This window comes from Danio rerio, chromosome 16, assembly GCF_049306965.1.
Source record: "Danio rerio strain Tuebingen ecotype United States chromosome 16, GRCz12tu, whole genome shotgun sequence".
Lineage (NCBI taxonomy): Eukaryota > Metazoa > Chordata > Actinopteri > Cypriniformes > Danionidae > Danio > Danio rerio.
Genome location: NC_133191.1, coordinates 24,049,959 through 24,069,179, shown reverse-complemented (window position 1 = coordinate 24,069,179; position 19,221 = coordinate 24,049,959). Strand labels below are relative to the sequence as shown.

At 38.1% G+C, this 19,221-nt stretch overlaps 2 protein-coding genes across 9 annotated transcripts in view; both read left to right on the top strand.

The window, feature by feature from the left end:
* The window catches only part of pbxip1b (pre-B-cell leukemia homeobox interacting protein 1b), a 25,338-nt gene extending 20,469 nt beyond the window's left edge, over positions 1–4,869 (top strand). For 4 of the 8 annotated variants that reach the window (XM_073924969.1, XM_017351348.4, XM_073924970.1 and 1 more), the window contains 2 exons: positions 621–1,926; positions 2,050–4,869. In XM_073924969.1, the coding sequence (XP_073781070.1) occupies positions 621–1,926; positions 2,050–2,053 (1,310 nt within the window). In that variant the 3' untranslated portion in view covers positions 2,054–4,869. Of the gene's footprint in view, positions 1–620 lie in introns of all 8 variants that reach the window. The other 4 variants (XM_021466689.3, XM_073924967.1, XM_073924966.1 and 1 more) reach the window with 2 other exon arrangements.
* LOC137487195 (toll-like receptor 12) lies at positions 4,858–19,221 on the top strand. Its single transcript, XM_002664846.8, has 4 exons — positions 4,858–10,455; positions 11,877–12,085; positions 15,634–15,739; positions 15,817–19,221. Exons 1-4 carry the CDS (start codon positions 7,906–7,908, stop codon positions 15,826–15,828), a joined length of 2,877 nt encoding a protein of 958 aa, XP_002664892.4. The 5' UTR covers positions 4,858–7,905; the 3' UTR covers positions 15,829–19,221.

Here is a 19,221-nt window from a genome sequence, read left to right as displayed (position 1 = left end):
CACACTTTGGGCCCTTTAGTACCAATTGAGCATCGTGTCAACGCCACAACCTACCTGAGTATTGTTGCTGACCATGTCCATCCCTTTATGACCACAGTGTACCAATCTTCTGATGGCTACTTTCAGCAGGATCACTCACAATGTCAAAAAGCATGTCATCTCAAACTGATTTCTTGAACATGACAATGAGATCATTATACTCAAATGGCCTCCACAGTCCAGTAGTCAATCCAATAGAGCACCTTTGGGATGTGCTGGAACGGGAGATTTGCATTATGGATGTGCAGCTACTGTGTGATGCTATCATGTTAATATGGACCAAAATCTCTAGGGAATATTTTCACTACCTTGTTGAATCTATGCCATGAAGGATTAAGGCAGTTCTGAAGGCAAAAGGGGGTCCAACCAGGTACTAGTAAGGTGTACTTAATAAAGTGGCCGGTGTGTATAAGCTTAACAAAAATATTTAAGCTGAATGATGATGGAACATACTTTTTAAGGTTTTTTAATGCCTTAAAGAAGACATTTTACTTATGAAACTTTAATTTAATTCAGAAAAGAAAAAGGGTTGTACTTAAATCTTATTTCTGTGTAATCAAAATGGTCTTTTCTGTCCTCAGTAAAAGCAGAACATCAGCATCCCATTGCCACCTCTCGGACCCCCCCTGCTGGAGACAAAAGAGATGTACCACCTATAGAAAGACCAGACATAAGGAACAGGAAGACCTGGGACAAAAAGACTGAGGAAAAGGAACAAAGCAAAGCAGATAAAGAATGGAAAAAGAAGAAGAGTGGAAAAAAGGAAGGTGACAAAGACAGAAAAGAGAAAGTGACGGATGGAGAACATACTAAAGAACAAAAGGACCGGAAAAAAGAGGAAGGCAAAGCAGGCAAGCAAAGAGAAGAGAAAAGGGAGTGGAAAAAGGACAAAAAACAAGATGAAGGTAAAATAGGGAGGGAAAGAGGAGAGAAGTGGGGGGAGAAGAGAGAATGGAATGATGAAAAAAAGGGGAAGAAAGACAAACATACGGAAAAGGATGACAAAAAGGGAAACAAACAGGACTGGAAGGATACTGCCAACAAGAAAGTGAAAGAAGAAAAAGAACGTAAACAGAAAGACTGGAAAAGTGATAAACACAGTGGCGTGAATGACCATAGAGAAGGGAAAGAGAATAAGAAAGAGGAATGGAAAGGTAAAAAGGAAAAGGGTGAGGGAAAACACAATGAGAAGAAATGGAAAGGAGACAGAGAAGAGCATGCTGGAAAAGAAAAAGAGCAAAAGCACCCGAGAGGCAAAGAAAGAGAGTCCAAAAAGGAAGAGTGGACAAGAGATCACGTGAAGGAAGAGAAAAAACACAAAGCGCACCACCCCAAAAATGAGTTGAAAAACAGCCCCAATGAAAAGGAGAAAGGACAGAAAGAGAAACACAGGAACACACCTCCAGACAAAACCTCCGGCCATCACCATCACGAGCAGCAGAACTACTGGACCAAACAGAGAGAGCGGATCCAGCACTATGATGACCTGCGGGACCACTGCACCGGCGTGGAGGACTGCGCTCGAGTCGAAGGTCTCTCCCCTGTACACCTGCATGACTTCGAGAACCTGCTCCAGTCCTACATGAACAAACTCCAGGAGGAACAGAGCTCAAGTAAAGAGGAGCTCAGGAAGCTGGTGAGGGAGTTCTTCAATAACGGAGTGTTCGCTCATGATCAGATGCCCTTCAGTGAATTTGTAGAAGACGTGGGGGACATTTTGGAGGACATGGCTGAAGGAGAAGAGAGCGACACTGAGGCGGAGGACAGCGAAGAGGACGACGACGACGATGATGATGATGAGATGGAGGATTTCGAAAGAGAAGCGATGGAGAAATTTGCACTTCCAGCAGAAGTGAAGAAGGTTGAAGATTCTTCGAGGAAAAAAAGGTACATGTTGAAACTGTCGGGTCTGAGTTAATTTGCCGATTAATAATATTAATATAATGTGTCATTTCTGAAGAGTTTATTCATTTTCATCATTAAGCTTTGGCTTTGTTTTTTTTTTCATAGATAAAGCTGTACTGCTGTAAATCCTTAATGATGATGGTGTCCTGCTTCATAACAGCTGTTTCTGCTCACTTTTCTCACATTTTATTTGGGAACGATACGCAAGCTTAAATAAAGGTTCATTGAGAGGCTTCTGATCAGTCAACTAAAGGTCTGGTGTTGCATTTATAAAACAGTCTTAAAGCGATGGTCCATCTAAAAATGTTCAAACATATTTGAGTTTTTCTTCTGTCTAACATAAAAGAAAGTGTTTTGAAAAATGCTGGTTGCTGAGACCCATTGGCTGTTTCTTAATGTGTGTTGTTAAGGGAACCTTTGTCCTTGTGCTCTTGTCTAACATCCCGCAAGAACACCTGACACGTGAAAGAACTCAGATTTGATATTGAGGATGAATCGATGCAAACTTGCTTGATTGTAGCACTCGCTCCACATCCTAGAATGATTGTAGATAAGAAGGAGGGAAGTTGATGCTGATAATGTTGCAGTTGACAGCACTATGGTGCTCATGGTGAACACAGTTTATATTGACTATTATTTACAGTTTTAGTTACAGTATTTACAGTTTTCCTAAAGTGAACATGAAAACATTAATGAAGGGATAAACATGCACAAAGGCATTTATTTCCTGAAGTTCATCATGAAATCATTTTTATTTTCATTATCAGAATTATATTTGCAGGGTTTTTTGAACATCATATGTTTATTAAAAACGAAAAAAAGCAATAAATCAATGTACAGATTTTCTTTTCATATTCCTTCAACTTATTTGCTTTATATATCAGGGATTGCCACAGCAGAATGACCCGCCAACTTATCCAGCATGTATTTTACGCAGCGGATGCCCTTCCAGCACTGGGAAACACCCATACACACTCATTCATACATATACACTACTAGCAATTTAGTTTATTCAATTCACCTGTACCGCATGTCTTTGGACTGTGGGAGAAACCGGAGCACCCAGAGGAAACCCACACGAACACGGGGAGAACATGCAAGCTCTACACAGAAATGCAAACTGACCCAGCCGAGGCTCGAACCAGTGACCTTGCTGTGAGGGGACAGTGCTATCAACTGAGCCACCATGTTGCCTTGCTGTACAAATGTCACAAGGTTAAATTGCTTGAAACTCATGTGACCGTCAGAAAGATTGCAGATCTCATTTCTCACAGGATGTGTTCTGTGTTCTGGCCTTTTTCCATGTTTATTTATTCAGGTTATTTGGCAAGACTGGTCTACAAGAGAACCAGAGACTGCATTTTGCATTCTTGGAATTAAGAAACAGCCATTGATGGATGGAGCCACAATGGAAGTCAAATGGTCCTAGCAACCAGCATTCTTCAAAATATCTTCTTTTGCATTCAACAGAAGAAAAATAAAGGTTTTAAAATACATGATGTATTTATTTACATTTTTGGGTGAGCCATCCCTTTGAAATGCGTAAGTAAATAAAATGCGTTTTATTTATTTTTGGTCTTAAGGAATGATAGGAATCTTCCCGTTAAAGAAATTCTTAGAATTCTGACAATGACTTCAAACGTTTACTGCCTGTAAACGTAACCGCCAATGAGGCAAGACAAGATTGTAAAAAAAGAAGTTAAAATTTGTTTTGTGCTTATCAATTGTTACATTTATATTTCTCAAACACTGTAAAATTAAACTTTAATAAAAGTATATAATAATTTATAATTATAATTTAAAAACAAAATTTTAATTCCAATTAAAAGAGTCATGCAGGCAAAGTCAAGTCCAGGTATTGTTATCATTTTTTTTAATAACAGAATAACCTTATTTGTTAAAAATGATCATTTTATTCCAAAAAATGTTCCTGAAAGAATATTTGACTTTTTTTTTTAAAGAAAGGATGAGGGAAGGGGTTGGGGGATTAATAGGACACTCATGAATCCGGCTTCCTGCATAAATGATGACAGAGGGAACAATGTCAGGAACGGCCTGTGTTTTCTTTATCTGCTGTCATGGGACATCAGGTTTATATTTAAAACCTGCCACGTCTCGCACAAATATAATATTTTCTGGGACTATTCATCAGAAGAATGTAGTTCAGTGTTGAGTGTGAGGGACGTTTTTAATGCTACTCATATTTTGCAGCTGTTGAAAGTCATCACATGATTGTTGATTTGCATTTTGAAGATAATACTTTGCTTATATTGGGTGTACAGCTGTTGAGTGAAAAACAGTTGACTGATAACAATAGAGTTTTATTAATGTTCATCATGTTTGTAATTCTCTTTTTTTTTCTTAAATATTTTTTTGTTTTCAGTGTTAGCCTCCTGAGCTACTGCTTCAGATGTGTTTGGCAGCTTCACTGTTATTTATACAGTTTAACAAATGGTCTCTTTTAGTAAATGACGTGTGTATTGTCTGGCACTTTTGTAGGCTGCTTGTTCGAAAAAGTTACTCTAGCCAGCTGAAATATTAGCAAGTCTGTTAAGTGAAGTGCAGGTCACCTTAGTTTTATGTCATTTATAATTAGTGTTTTTACATTCTGGTCTCTATTGCGCGCATCAAACTAAAGGCTGTCAGACAAGATCTTTAAGTTTAGCTTTTGCAGCATGTGCTGTATTGAACTGTCAAGTGAAACAATTGCATTGTAGCTACACTTCGCTGCTTAACGGCAGTGGGTAGAAATTTGAAAGACCACTAAATTGAAACAAAATGTACAAGAATGAAAAATGTAACACTACAGTAATATGCTTAGTATTTGTTAAAGTGGCTAAAGTTGATATGGTGGTTATTGTAGTGGGAAATGATTTTGCTTTGAAACATCACAAAATAAACAGATGCACACAATTATGCATAATGCACATGTGTTTGTTTTTACTGTTATAGTTACTCACTGTAGAATTTGCACATTTTTTGGAAAAACATCTAAAAGGGCCTAAATCAGTGACTGAAACACTTCACAGCTGGTGCTGATCCAAAGAGAAACATCAAAAATAAAATTTAAAAAAGGGTTCCTACTGTCATAAACTACTGTATATTTGAACATAGAGAGCCTGATTGTGTGCTTACTTTATATAATTGTTTATATAATACTTTATATAAATGTTGTCCACTTTTCCAAGTTTTTGATGCTTCTAAAGCATAAAAATACTATAATACATTTGCAGATATTTTTAAGAAACAAGCTAAGCATGCTTTAGGAAATGCTAAACAATGTGGGTTCTGTGTCAGAATGTCTGCACTGTAAAACCTAAAAAGTTAAGATAACTCAAACCATTTGAGGAAACCAATTGCTGCAAACCATTCGAGTAAAAAAAAAGAATCTATATGAGTTCTGTGAACTTACTCCATTTAAGTTGAAGTAATTTGGTATTTATTTAACTCATTACCTTCAACACTGTGTTTAAAACTCAATTCAAATGAGTAGAATTAACCTTCAGTAAATTTTGAGCTAACTACGCTCATTTCATTTGATAAAGTTAACTGTTGGGTTTTACAGTGTGTATGTTTTGGTCTGTGTAACTATCCACTTTCAGATTATCCAATTATATTTTGGCACAGCAGGTTACCATCAGGGCCGGAGTGGGACTCAATTGTAGCCCTGGAGTTTCAAGACAGATCGGCCCACCTCAGTTCATGACTGATTCGAATTCAGTTTCTAATGGCATTATCACGTCTTTTTCAAGAAAACAGCTGCTTTAGAAATTCAAATGTTCAACAGCCCTAACAGTATTATATGTCTTAACAATAAAAATGAAAAAATATATAGTTTTTCAAGTGAGATTCGACTACGGGTCCACAGCGTTGTTACGTAACGTGCTTACCACTGGTCCACAGTGGCGCTATTACAGTGTGAATAAAAAATAAGTAATGACTTGTGACCCTTAAGACACAGTAATACTTTCTTTTGATGGCTTAATCTTTTTCTCCCCTTTTAGATTTCTGATCAAGTTATGTCAGATTTATTAATGTAGTGAACCATCTGATTTTCATTGAGCAGGTGTATTATTCATTAATATTAATTATTCGAATTCTTATATTTACTAAGGTGCCGCTGTTTGGGGTCGATAGTTACATCATTATCATTAACGTTAGGTAACCGGCGGGCTGCATTTTGCTCACGGGGCTGTGAGAAAATAAATAAAAAGAGCGGCGCTGCGGCAAAATAATGAGTAAAAAGAGTGAAGCTATGGTCAAATAAATAAATAAATAAAGTGTGACTGCTGAGAGTGCAAGCAGCTAGGGACACCAGCCCTCGGGGTCAAAAAACAGACCGGCCCACCGGGAATTCTTCCGGTCCTCCCGATTAGCCAATCTGGGCCTGGTTACCATGGTGGAAAACAGCATATTTCATTTCAGTTTTGAAGGCTTCCTCATTTTTTTTTTAAATGAGATGCAGATTCAGAGTTATAAAAATCAACAGAAGGTGGTTTTGAATTAACAGATATTACAACTGTATGTAATATTTTCTAAACAACTTACAGTAAGTGTTGAGCTGTTGGTGTCATCAATCTGGCATCCTGTGCGTGTGTCATGTCAGAGGAGGAAGGGCCGGGTGACAAATTTTTTTTTTCGATATTTTAAATTGACTGCAATACCTTGTTCAACATTCCTACATACTGCACCTTTAAAGTATGTCCTTCAATGTGCTTAATCATATGTGATTATTTTTTCACTTTATTTAGAACTTCAGCTTAAATTTGATTAAATATGAAGTATTATTGTTAAAACACTTTTCAAATACTAATGACTACAGGCCTAACATATTACAAAAAATGGAAAAACTTTCATCCCCGTGTTGGCGTGGGTTTCCATTGAGTGCTCCAGTTTCTGCCACAGTCCAAAGGCATGCGGTATAAGTGAATTGAATAAGCTAAATTGGCCGTAGTGTATTTTTGTGAATGAGTGTGCATGCATGTTTCCCAGTACTGGGTTGCAGCTGGAAAGGCATCTGCTGTGTAATACATATGCTGGATAAATTGGCGATTTATTCCACTGTGGTGACCCCAGATTAATAAAGGGACTAAGCTGAAAAAAATAAATGAATGAATTAAAAACTTTCAACATTCTTTTATTGTGTTTCTGCTTGACACCATGTGGTGGAGTGTAAGATTGCGGTCATCCAACTGATCAAAAAGTATTAATGTAAACAATGTAATTTGTAACACCATAATGTTAAAATATTTTTATTTTTTTCCAATATGGTTTGTCATATTGCAGAGCCTTTATGTAAGAGACTCATTTAAACATGATTAAACTGCTATTTAATGGACTAAAGTAACTAATTTGTGACTTTTGGTGCTATCAAAAAATCTATTAAAAATATTATGTATTAACTGTGATTCTAAAGAATATCATTGGGGTGGCCAACGCTGGTCCTTCCTCTGTAATGCAGAGTTTTGCTTAGGGTGAATCTGGCTGTCCAGGAAAGAAGGGAGTCATCTCTGAAGTTGACGACCCTGTGTCTTTATTCAATACGCAACCTAAATTAAGATTTATGATTTGTGTTTTACCTACTTTCTTTAAGTCAGTTTGATGGATGTTGCATTACATCTAAACTCCTAAACTTTAACATAATGGGAATGGGGAGACATTGGCATGTACAGTAATGTGACTGCACATGGTGACACAAGGCATTAAAAAGCCACAAATATAACTTTAAATAAATGTTTAAGATGAGCTGGTCATTCAATGAGAAATAATAATCATATAAAAGAGGCAGGGCTTAAGATGCTTTACTAAAAAAAAAAAACATTTTCTTCTTCACAGAAAGAGGAAGTGAGGGAAAGAATAGTTCATGCATAGTCTAAACAAGTCCAGTGTGAAGTTTAAGGCAAATGGTTAACATTTGCAGAGCGAAGGCAAAGAAGTAGACTCATCTAGACTTCCTTTAAAATGTTTGCGTTTGCAACAAACTCCAATTTCCTGCGCTTCTTTTGGAGAATTGCATTAGGTTTAAGTATCTGCAATGTGGTTTTAACTCGAATAACAAAGCGCTGCATTACTATAGAGGAGCATCTTCTCAAACAAATGCCGTGGACTCCACACTGCCTCCATTATCCAGGAAAGGGTCCATACGCAAACTGCAATATCACAGACCTGAGCACTGATCTGTCACAGGTAGGCTTTGAGGTTAGAACCCTTTGTGTCTTTGGAGATATTACGAGCATTCCTGCTAAAGCCTTTTCACACTTACCTTCTCTGGAGGTACTTCACATAGATGGAATACGTCTGGAGAGAGTTCAGGCTGGTGCCTTTGAAGGACTCCCCAATCTTAAGTATCTGTCAATGCTTTTCAGTGATGATCTCTACAGATTGGTCAAAATGGATAATCGGTCATTTGCTGGTCTGAATAATTTGGAGGAGTTGTCACTGACAGGTCTGATGCTGCTCAATGGATCCAGTGGTATATTTGACCCATTGGTTAGTTTAATCAGATTAGACATTGTCAGAACTTGCGCACAAGACCTTGGTGAAATTTTCTGTTGTATTTCGAATGGAATGACCCGGCTAAGACACCTAAATGTAGAAGACAGTGAGATTTCAACAATTGAGAACAAAGGATGTGCAGGGGGCTCAATGACCTGGCCGCTTACTGCCCTTTCTGGGGTTCAAAATCTGTATCTAATTGGGAACAATATTAAATCTATTCAAGCAAACTCCTTAAATATTTTCCAGAACCTCTCAAGCCTTTTTCTGGAGTTCGAGGGCAAGTCCCTGGGCAGTATTTGGGAGTCTGGAGTTGGAAAAGTCAATGATTTGACTTTGAAAGGGAAAGTATTAAAAAAATACTCAACAAACTTCAAAGATTTGTGTCATCTTGTATCGAGTCTTTATTCGCAATCACTCAGCCTTGTTTATACATCAATAGACAGACTAACTGCTGAGGACTTGAAGGACTGTGGGACTAAGTTGACAAAGTTATTAATCCAGAATTCCAAAATAGACAACCTAGACTTTAGGTTTTGGACCAGTAAACTGGAAATGCAGGCCCTTCAAATGGCCTACATGAAGTTGACAGATGCTCCCTTTTGTTTTGTTGCGAACAGCACAATGTGGTCTTTAACCTCACTGGACCTCACTGGAAACTCTATCACCAATATTGATGGAGATCAGTTTGCATGTATGCCTTTTCTTGAGCAGCTCTATCTGAGCCAGAATGCCATTAAAACCCTACAGCTGCATGCATTTCGAGGTTTGCTTCGACTCAAAATCCTACAACTTGACTCAAACAAGATCTCACAGCTTTCTGCCAATGATTTCAAAAACCTTCATGCTTTAGAGGTTCTGCTGATTAACGATAACATCATTGAGACTATAGAGACAGGAACATTTTGGGACCAGCGGGAGCTTCGTGAACTGTCATTTGGTAGACTGGAATATGTTTATGAGTTGCATCTAGAGAACATTTTTTTTGAATTTCCACCAAAGTTACAGCGACTCAGCATCGATGCACATTATGGAACTCATATTTACATTGGAAATGCATCACCACCCAATGGAACGTTTGCTCTGGAACTAAATGGAGAGAAACTAAGTTTTGCAGACTGTAAAAGTGATGTTTTAATGGCAGTCCGTGAGTTGAAAGTCAATTGCACCTTCTTCCTTTGTGAGAACCTCTTCATGGCTCCATATTTCCTAAACCTGGAATCTTTTGAGATCTCAGGCGGAGCTGAAAGGGCACCTCTCAATTACGCTACAATCAATAATCTTCACCATCTCAAGCATCTCAAACTCGCTGGGTTGAACTTCCCCAATTACACAGAATCTAGGAGTGCCTTTTGGAACCTGACTCAACTCCAGACCCTAGTGATGGTAAACTGTTATCTTAGTTTCCTCACCAAGAGCATGTTCAGAGATCTGACCTCTCTCCAGCTGTTGCGTCTCTACAGTGACAGTCCTCTGATCTTGACTGATGGTGTGTTTGGGGTTTTACCAGTGCTAAAAGCGTTCATTCTGGACAGAGTAGATTTCCAGTGCAGTTGTGAGAATGGCTGGCTACTTGATTGGGCAGACAGCACTGAAAAAGTGCAGGTTATCTACTTGCAAAAGCAGCAGTGTGTCTGGCACTATCAGAAACTCAACTTCTTGGCCACAATGGAGAAGCTCTGCCAGACTGATGCGCAGTACATCTGCTATGTAGCCACAGCCAGCAGCATTAGTCTTCTGTTGTCGGCAGCTGTTGGATATCGCTTTGCTCGCTGGCCTTCACTTGTCCTCTTCTTCCGCCTGAAAGGTTGGATGGAGAGAAGGTTTGGTCGACGGTGGAATAGGAGAAGAAGAAGAATGGAGGATGACTATGGGGAGATCGAGGAGATGCAGTATGATGCTTTTGTGTCTTTCTGCAGCCAGGATGAGGCTTGGGTTTTGGGGGAAATGGCTCCTCGGCTGGAGGATCAAGGTAACCCAAGACTGAGACTGTGTCTGCACAACAGAGACTTTGAGGTGAGTTTTCCTAATTAATAATAATGATGATGTTCTTTTTAAATAGAGTGGAGATCAAATTTAGAGAATCAGACTTGATTTCAGAAATAATATAATCTTCATTGTTCACAATTTGAAGGAATTTTAGTTGTGACTGAACCATTCTTCTGCAAAAGAAACACAACAACAACAACATCAAAATATGTTAAGTGGAAGATCATTCTTAGAGAACAGCAAGGATTGTAGCACAAATAAATATTTCTTCAGTTTCTTTCCTAAACAGAAATGAGTATAAAGTTAATTGATGACCACAGGACATAAACATGTTTTCCCACTTCTCTGCAGTGATGTTAATAACTTCACTGACTAGCCATAACTGTTGCCAAGGCTTTTCCAGAGATTTTCAATTAGGTTTCACAGATGTAAACATACTATTTAGGGCTTTTGAAAGTGTATCACACACACACACACACACACACACACACACACACATATATATATATATATATATATATATATATATATATATATATATATATATATATATATATATATATGTTATAGTATTTACAGCACTTTGTTAATGAATGCTCCAGCATATGGTGAACTAAGAAATACTTTGGCTGTGAATTGTGGTTTATTATTGTAGTTGTAGAAATATGTGTACAGCTTTACTAGGTTTATGATACTACTGTATATTTGTTGTGTTACCACATCAACTAGAAATTCCACAATTTAGTTAATATAGTATTATTCGAAACACTATGCTATTTACTATAAATTACTATAGTATTCTTTCATGTGGGTTAAATGGGAGTTTGTTCTGGCTATTTCAAGTATTTGCTTTACTTGTCTTGCTGTGTTGCAGGGTATATTGTCCAACATGAAGGAGATTTTTATAAACATTTGCATCACTCTGTCATGTATAAGAGATTAAACTCTTACTGCAGAAAACAGCCTCAAGACATGACACTTCCTCCTTGACATTTCTCCGATTTCTTTACATTTTGTGTTCAGTGTTTCCTGGGTTTGACAATGAATATACACTAAAAAATCATTTTTGCTTTCCTTACTAAAGTGATATTTGGGTCAGTTCTTTCTCAACATGTTCCTGATTAAAAGTTAATCTCTTGATTCTTTTTGCTAATGAGAGGTTTTGTCACTGAATGGCTTTCAGTACAAACTCTTTTAAATGTTTAGACACTCTATGCTGAGATACAGATTCTTATCCTGTTTGAGAAGTTAGCCAGTTCCGGATTTAGACTAATAACTAAAAGTGTCTAGTTTTGAAGGAATCTGAAAGTGTTCTTCAGAATATAGAGTTTGTATCTCATTAAATTGTTGTTTATTCTATCATTTTGATCTACATTGTATTTAAACGGGACTACTTGAAGTTTGGTAATTGAGCTGCAACCTCACTCACCCATTAATGTTAACAACAGGTGGGTAAAGATATCATGGACAACATCACAGACAGCATCCACAACAGTCAGTGCACTGTTTGTCTGATCAGCCGGCGGTATCTGCGCAGTGACTGGTGTGGTCTGGAGATGCGAGTGGCCACACACCGGCAGCTGGAAGAGCAGAAACACCGTCTCATCCTCATCTTCCTCCAACACATCTCTCCCTTTGAGCTCTCTGCTTTTCATCGGTAAGTGGCGAAGATGGAAGAAGCTCGCTTCCTACTTCCAGTGGGCATTTAAATAATAACATCAACATGTAGTGTAACAAGGGTCACCAGGGGTCAGTGCTGATAGTCTCCCAGACAGGCTTCAGGCTTTGGAAGATTCAGTTATTAATCAACAACCTCACTCACAGTTTATTGTTAACAACAGGTGGTTAAAGATATGGACAATATCATGGACAGCATCCATAACAGTCAGTGCACTGTTTGTCTTATCAGCCGCTCGTATTTGAGTAGTGACTGGTACTTCTTTGTGCATTTACATAAAACGGCAACATTTAGTGTAACAATGGTCACCAAAAGGGGTCAGTGCTGATAGCCTATTGGACACTAAGCCTTAGCTGACCTAGCACAACTGTTCTTAAAGCATCCTGAGTTCAAATCCTGGCTAACTGTCTCATCTCTGCTATCCATTTATTCTCATATTAATACATGAGCAATAAATTTAAAATTTACACTTGATCAAATTATCATTATCCAATGACATTTTCGGGGCTCATTTCAAGAGTTCACACAGATATTGCTTGATGGTATTAGCAGGTTTGGCATGCTGTCCCGGAAGAGAACCCTGAGCTCAAAGATAATTGAGCCCAGGGCTCCCACCAGGTCAATTAGTATGTAAGAGTGTCCGAGATCAGGTAGGTCCCGAGAGCTTCCCCTTGTAAAAGAGGAAAAGAAAGAGATTGGGTGGAAGGAGAGATTCTTACAAAACAAAGATAAGGCAGTGGGGTGAAGTCGTCCTGTTTACTGTAGATTTAGATCAATCTGATTGGGTTTTTACTGATTGTGGATGAGAGGCCAGCCATCGTCAATCATATCATGTGCTCCTCTTGAAATTAGTTTGAATTTAAATCTTCACTTATTCTCAGAAATGTACAGATGCATTCTCTGAAATAAAGGTGCAAAATCTGTCACTGAGATAGTACTTTTTCAATATGTACAGTTTTGTTCAGTACAGGTGGACATTAGTACCTTTAGGCTTTTGTACCTTAAGGATCATGGTGGGGCCACTCACTCTGATCCCCTTGGGGAAATTAAAAAAAAATTTAACCAAAAACAAACAATTACAATTGGCTTAAAGGGCCATGAAACCCCCTCGTTTCAGCAGGGTGTTTTCACACCTCTACTTTGGAAAAAGTCAGAAAAGTGGGCGTGTCCAGCTCTGTTTAGGGGGTAGTGTCGGAGAAACTAAAGTGGGATGGTGTGGGAGTGTCTATTTGGGCACGCGCGAGTTTCAGTCAAAATACACACACTTGAGAAAGTGATGGTGTTTAACCTATACATGGACATCTGTAGTCGAATTATTTGCCAAATTATTAAATGTTGGACTTTAACTGCAGTTTGGCTCTTTCATTCAGGGAATTCATTCATGCCCCTCGCGACAAACGCGATATTTGATTCGAGGAGCTGCTCTAAGCGTGTATTTTTCATGCAATGTTTGATACCGCACGGCGAATGAGAGAAAAAAAAACTCTGCATTTCCTGGAAACTTAGATGCACACGGCAGGTAGCGTCAGTGTTATTCCGGTCACAAAATGCGGTGCTATGTTTGCACTCAGTGCAATAGTTAACTTAATTCGACACGAACAAACTGAATAAACAAAGAGCGCTGGTCCCTCACTTACCAAATCTGTAGAGACAAGACAATCACCAGCAACAAGAGCCGCGTCTTTATGAAAAGGAGACTAACGTTACAAGCGAATCCGGATTTCAGCGTTTGCAGATGAGAACAGCTCTCAGGTAAACAATGTTCCTCCTTAGACACGTAAGTTATTGTTGTCGAGCGTCGCGTACACTGTTAATCCACACGTGATCCAGCTGAGCTCTCACAGAGAGAAAATGAAAACGAAACTTAATGGCAGCAAACTATAAAAGCAACACTTCACGCTTGTTTTGCCAACACAACGTGGCGTCTCTGTGGCGTAAACACGGTGAAACTAATGAATATTAATGAAGTTGCACAATAGAGCACGCTGATTGGTTTGAACCAAGCCTTACTCATGCATTAATGCAACACACTGTAAGATGTAATAAGACTCACTCTGGCACAGATGCCCAGTCTGCACTCTGGAACACACGCTATTATGTCATGACTGTGACGCAGCTTCAAAAATTCGTTTCAAACAGGAAGTACGAATTAGCTTGAAATAGCGCAAAAACAACCAATTTACACTTTTTAGTGAAATATATGTGTCCTAATAGTGTTTTTAGCAGTGTGGGACACATATACGACTGTCAACAGTTTAAAAAATGTGTTTTGGTGTTTCGTGACCCTTTAAGATTGGCAATGAAAATTCTGGACATTGCAACTTGCAGAACCTGGGAATTAAAAATAAATAAATAAACAAACAAACAAACAAACTTTTTTGTGACAGAAAAAATTTGAGACAGATTTTGTGACAGAAAATTGTGACAGATTTTGTACATTTTATTTTCTGAGAGTGTGGAGTAATTGTTATGATTAACACTGGTGATGTTAAAGGTATAGTTCACCCAAAATGAAAAATTCTGTAGTCATTTACTCATCCTTCAATTGTTTCAACTTGTTGGAGTTTCTTTCTTCGGTTGAACACAAGAAAATATTTTGAAGATAACCATTGTCGATACGTTTAGGGCCGTGTCTGCGCCCACTAGATACTTTAAGAGGTGCATCCAGCTCTGTGAGCTCATAAACTCCTCCAGAAACTTAACCTGGATGATGGAGGCTTTCAGCTGTGCTTCTGACTGAGCCTAGCCCAGTTTGATGACTTGTTGTTGGTGTCGGCTGTAGGATTTCCCCCGGGACACCATCAACAGGTTCTACGTCACAATCAGCCCCCACAAGAGCAAGCTCCTGATTGGTTAACGCGGCGCAAATGTCCGCTAAAGTTCAGATTTTCGTTCTCGAGCGATTTGTGCGAAACGAGCGTTAGGCATCAAACGCACAAAATGCTCAATTCGTGCAATTCGCGTCATTCGCGCCGCGCCATTCACGCGTATCGTGCCGCAGGATGTCTATTCGCGTGTTTGCATTGACTTAACATGTAAATCACTTGCGCTTCACGAACGTTCCGTGTCTGGTGTGAAAGCAGTATAAGACATTAATATAAGGTTAGATTTAGGTTGTAATGTCAGGTGACCAAAATTTCAACTTGTTGGAGTTTCTTTCTTCGGTTGAACACAAGAAAATATTTTGAAGATAACCATTGACTCTCTCAATATTGTGGAAGTCAATGGTTGCAAGTTTTCAGCTTTCTTTAAAGTAACTTATTTTGTGTTCAACAGTGAAACTCATAAACGTTTGGAACCACTTTAGTGAGGGTAAATGAGAACATTTTGGGGTGAACTAACCGTTTAAGAGTAAAAAAAAAAACATGAGAACATGGAAATTCGATCATGTTTTGAGATGAGATTTAGTTATATCTGTTGTTAGGAGGAGAGTTGCTACAGTATATGCAAGTTTTATTTGGACCACTTTAAGACATTCCTTTTCTCATTTTACACAGCGTAATACAGTACATTTATGTTTTCTATAGTTTGGCAAAACTGGTGAGATCCCGTACATATCTGGACTGGCCAGAGGATGAAGGAGACCGAGAGCACTTCTGGGATCGACTAAGGAGGAACATTGCAGAAGATTCTGTAAGTACAAAAACATCTGAACTGAAGCTTCAAGAAAGAGTCGTGTTTATTGAAATAAACTCTCACTTGTTTTACAGGAAGCTTCTTAAACTACTGGCGTGTTTCTGCTTAATGAATGAACACAAGGAACTTTACTGTATAAACTTTTTTCAAAAAGAAAAGTTATTTTTATTTTATTTAAATTGTGTAATCTTTTTTTTAAATGTTTGTCACGTATACTGTAATATCTATCAGTGTTAACACCTTATATTCATGCATTGAAAATGTCTCTATGATTTTCATCCTAACCAATATTAAACTGAAACTATAATTAAACTTCTCTTGTAATCTTTTTTTATTCTTTTCTGCACATAAATTTACTAAAAGTTTAAAGTTGTTTTCCTGATATGCAGTGGTGTAATATACTGGTGTGGCCTAATTTTATGCTGTACTTAAGTATTAGTTTGAGGAATTCAACCCTATTAAGTGTAGTCATTTTTGCAGATGTGTATGACCTTGAGGTAAAAGCAAATAAAATTAGGTTATGTAATGCAAGTAGGCTACTGTAGGACGGATGCAAAAAAAAAATTAAATAAATAAAATAAAAAAAAAATCAAACACAATGCAAACTTTTGAAAAGTAATCAATGAGTTATCCACATGCTGTATGGATTATTGTTGCATTATCTTTGCTTGTTTCTCTAAAAATATTTTTTGCATTTATGTATGATTTAATGAGGGTGTAAATGATGAAGTTAAAGGTGAATTTTACTACTTTTACTTTACTAATAGGTTTAAGTTAAAGTTAATTTTTTTGTTGATGTATATAAGTGTATAGTAGTAACATTCTGAGCATCTATAGGTATATCATCTAAATTTTTTGGTCCTTTTTAAACCACCCCTAGTCCCATGACATCTTGCTGTTAAACATATCTCAGGAAAGACTGAGAAAGGTGCGATAAACATTCTTAAACACTCAAGTGTAAAACCGCTGGTGCTTAAAATACTTTAAGAATAGAAAACCTGCTTTCAGTTCCCGTTATGAATGTTTCTTTATACACTACGGTCAAAGCGTGATTAAAAACATGAAACGTACTAATGTCTTGATAAAATGTTTTCATTTTTCAAGTGTCTCGCTTCTCCGTTTAGGTGTAAATTTAGCAGTGGCTACCTTTAACACAAGAGGGCGCAGTTTCGCCAAAATAATAGTTTTCTTTTTTTCTCATATACAGTACTCTACAGCAGGGGTGACAAACACATTTGGGCTCAGGGGCCACATGGAGAAAAATCAATTCCAAAGTGGGCCAGACTGGTAAAACCATGGTATATATAACTTAAAAACAACTTCAGATTGTTTTTTTTTTTTTTTGCTTTAATACGATAAACATAAAACAGGAGCCTGAGGACAACACAGTCTCACGGTAATTTGTTAATTTGGTAACTTTTTGATTTAGTGTCTAATTCGTATGAATTTTTACAATTTAGCACGATTTGCTTATAATGACGGTTGGGTTTAGGGGATGTGGTTGCGTGCCACGCATCCATTTTTTATGTTGTACATTTTTGTCAGATTAAACTCGTATGAATTAGCCACTAAACTGACCAATCAGAAATAGTTACGTTTTCTTGTGAGAACACCTTAGTGTGCTATAGCAGGGTATAGATGTAGTCTTTTTCTCTTAGAAGGCTGTCACACTTACGCTGATTCAGGCATCTTGATCGGATGAAATTAAGTTTGCAATTCAGTGGACACTTGGAACAGCAGTTTTTTCATAAAAAAAAAAAGTCATATAATTTTCATACTTTACAGAATCATCTCGCAGGGCGGATTAAACTCGTTTGTGGGCCTGATCCGGCCCACGGGCCGTATGTTTGACACCCCTGCTCTACAGTATAGTTAACATACATAAACTAGATTGATGATGTAGGCTACATTAAACCAGCATGTTTACATGGGTAAAATAATATCATAAGTCTTGATATGAGATTCATAAAACCAGATGTGATAAAAGAAACATCGGCAGCTGTTTTTAATATGGTATATGCTATTTACACAAAGTTCAAATAGCATCAGTTGCTATTTACACAAAATAGCAACAAAAAGTATGGCAGATGCTATTTCCACTCGGTGCTTAAAGAAAGTATTTGCTAGTTACACTTTCAGGGCCCTTTTTTAACGATCTAGGTGCATAGTCTAAAGCGCATGGCTCAAAAGCATTGGATGTGTCTGAATCCACTTTTGCTATTTTAAGGATGGAAAAATACATTCTGTGCACCAGCCAGTGGTGTAAATACTACTAAAGTACCAGTACTTGTCTTAAAATATAGGGCAAGTAGATTAAAAGAATCTGTTGTAAATATTACTCAAAGTATGATTAAAAAGTAGACCTTTCAAAAGTACTGCGTTCACACCAGACGCGGAACGCGCGGATAAATCGTGCTATTCGCGCATAAATAGTTGCGTGAACATTTGAGTTTATTCATTTCATTCGCGCGTCAAACCCCGCTTCATTCGCGTGTCAAACCCGCTTTATTCGCGCGTCAAATTTACTTCAGAACAGAATCAGATTCGCGTGATGGGCAGGGCTTCTGTCTGCCCTGTGACTCTAGCTTCATTGCAAAATGGCTAACATGGATTTTATGAAGAAAATAACAGTGTTTATGTGCTTTATGAAGCCTGAAAAGCAACGTCGATACGTTTAGGGCCGTGTCTGCGCCTACTAGATACTTTAAGAGGTGCATCCAGCTCTGTGAGCTCATAAACTCCTCCAGAAACTTAACCTGGATGATGGAGGCTTTCAGCTGTGCTTCTGACTGAGCCTAGCCCAGTTTGATGACTTGTTGTTGGTGTCGGCTGTAGGATTTCCCCCGGGACACCATCAACAGGTTCTACGTCACAATCAGCCCCCACAAGAGCAAGCTCCTGATTGGTTAACGCGGCGCAAATGTCCGCTAAAGTTCAGATTTTCGTTCTCGAGCGATTTGTGCGAAACGAGCGTTAGGCATCAAACGCACAAAATGCTCAATTCGGGCAATTCGCGTCATTCGCGCCGCGCCATTCACGCGTATCGTGCCGCAGGATGTCTATTCGCGTGTTTGCATTGACTTAACATGTAAATCACTTGCGCTTCACGAACGTTCCGCGTCTGGTGTGAAAGCAGTATAAGACATTAATATAAGGTTAGATTTAGGTTGTAATGTCAGGTGAACAAAATTCAATGTTTAGCCAATGTCTAAGGATTTAGGTTGTGTTAGAAAGTGACCAAATCCAACGTTGAACCAACATCCTTAAACCAACATCATATTGACATCAAATACTGACATTTATTCGTCAGGTATGGCAACCAAAATCCAACATCTAATAGACATCATAGTGGTAACGTCCACACAACGTCAAGCTGTAACATTATTAGACATTGATATTTGGTCTGATGTTGGACATTGGGTTTCTGATGTGATTTTAGGTTGGTCGTTGGATTCTGATGTCAACACAATTTTCATTTG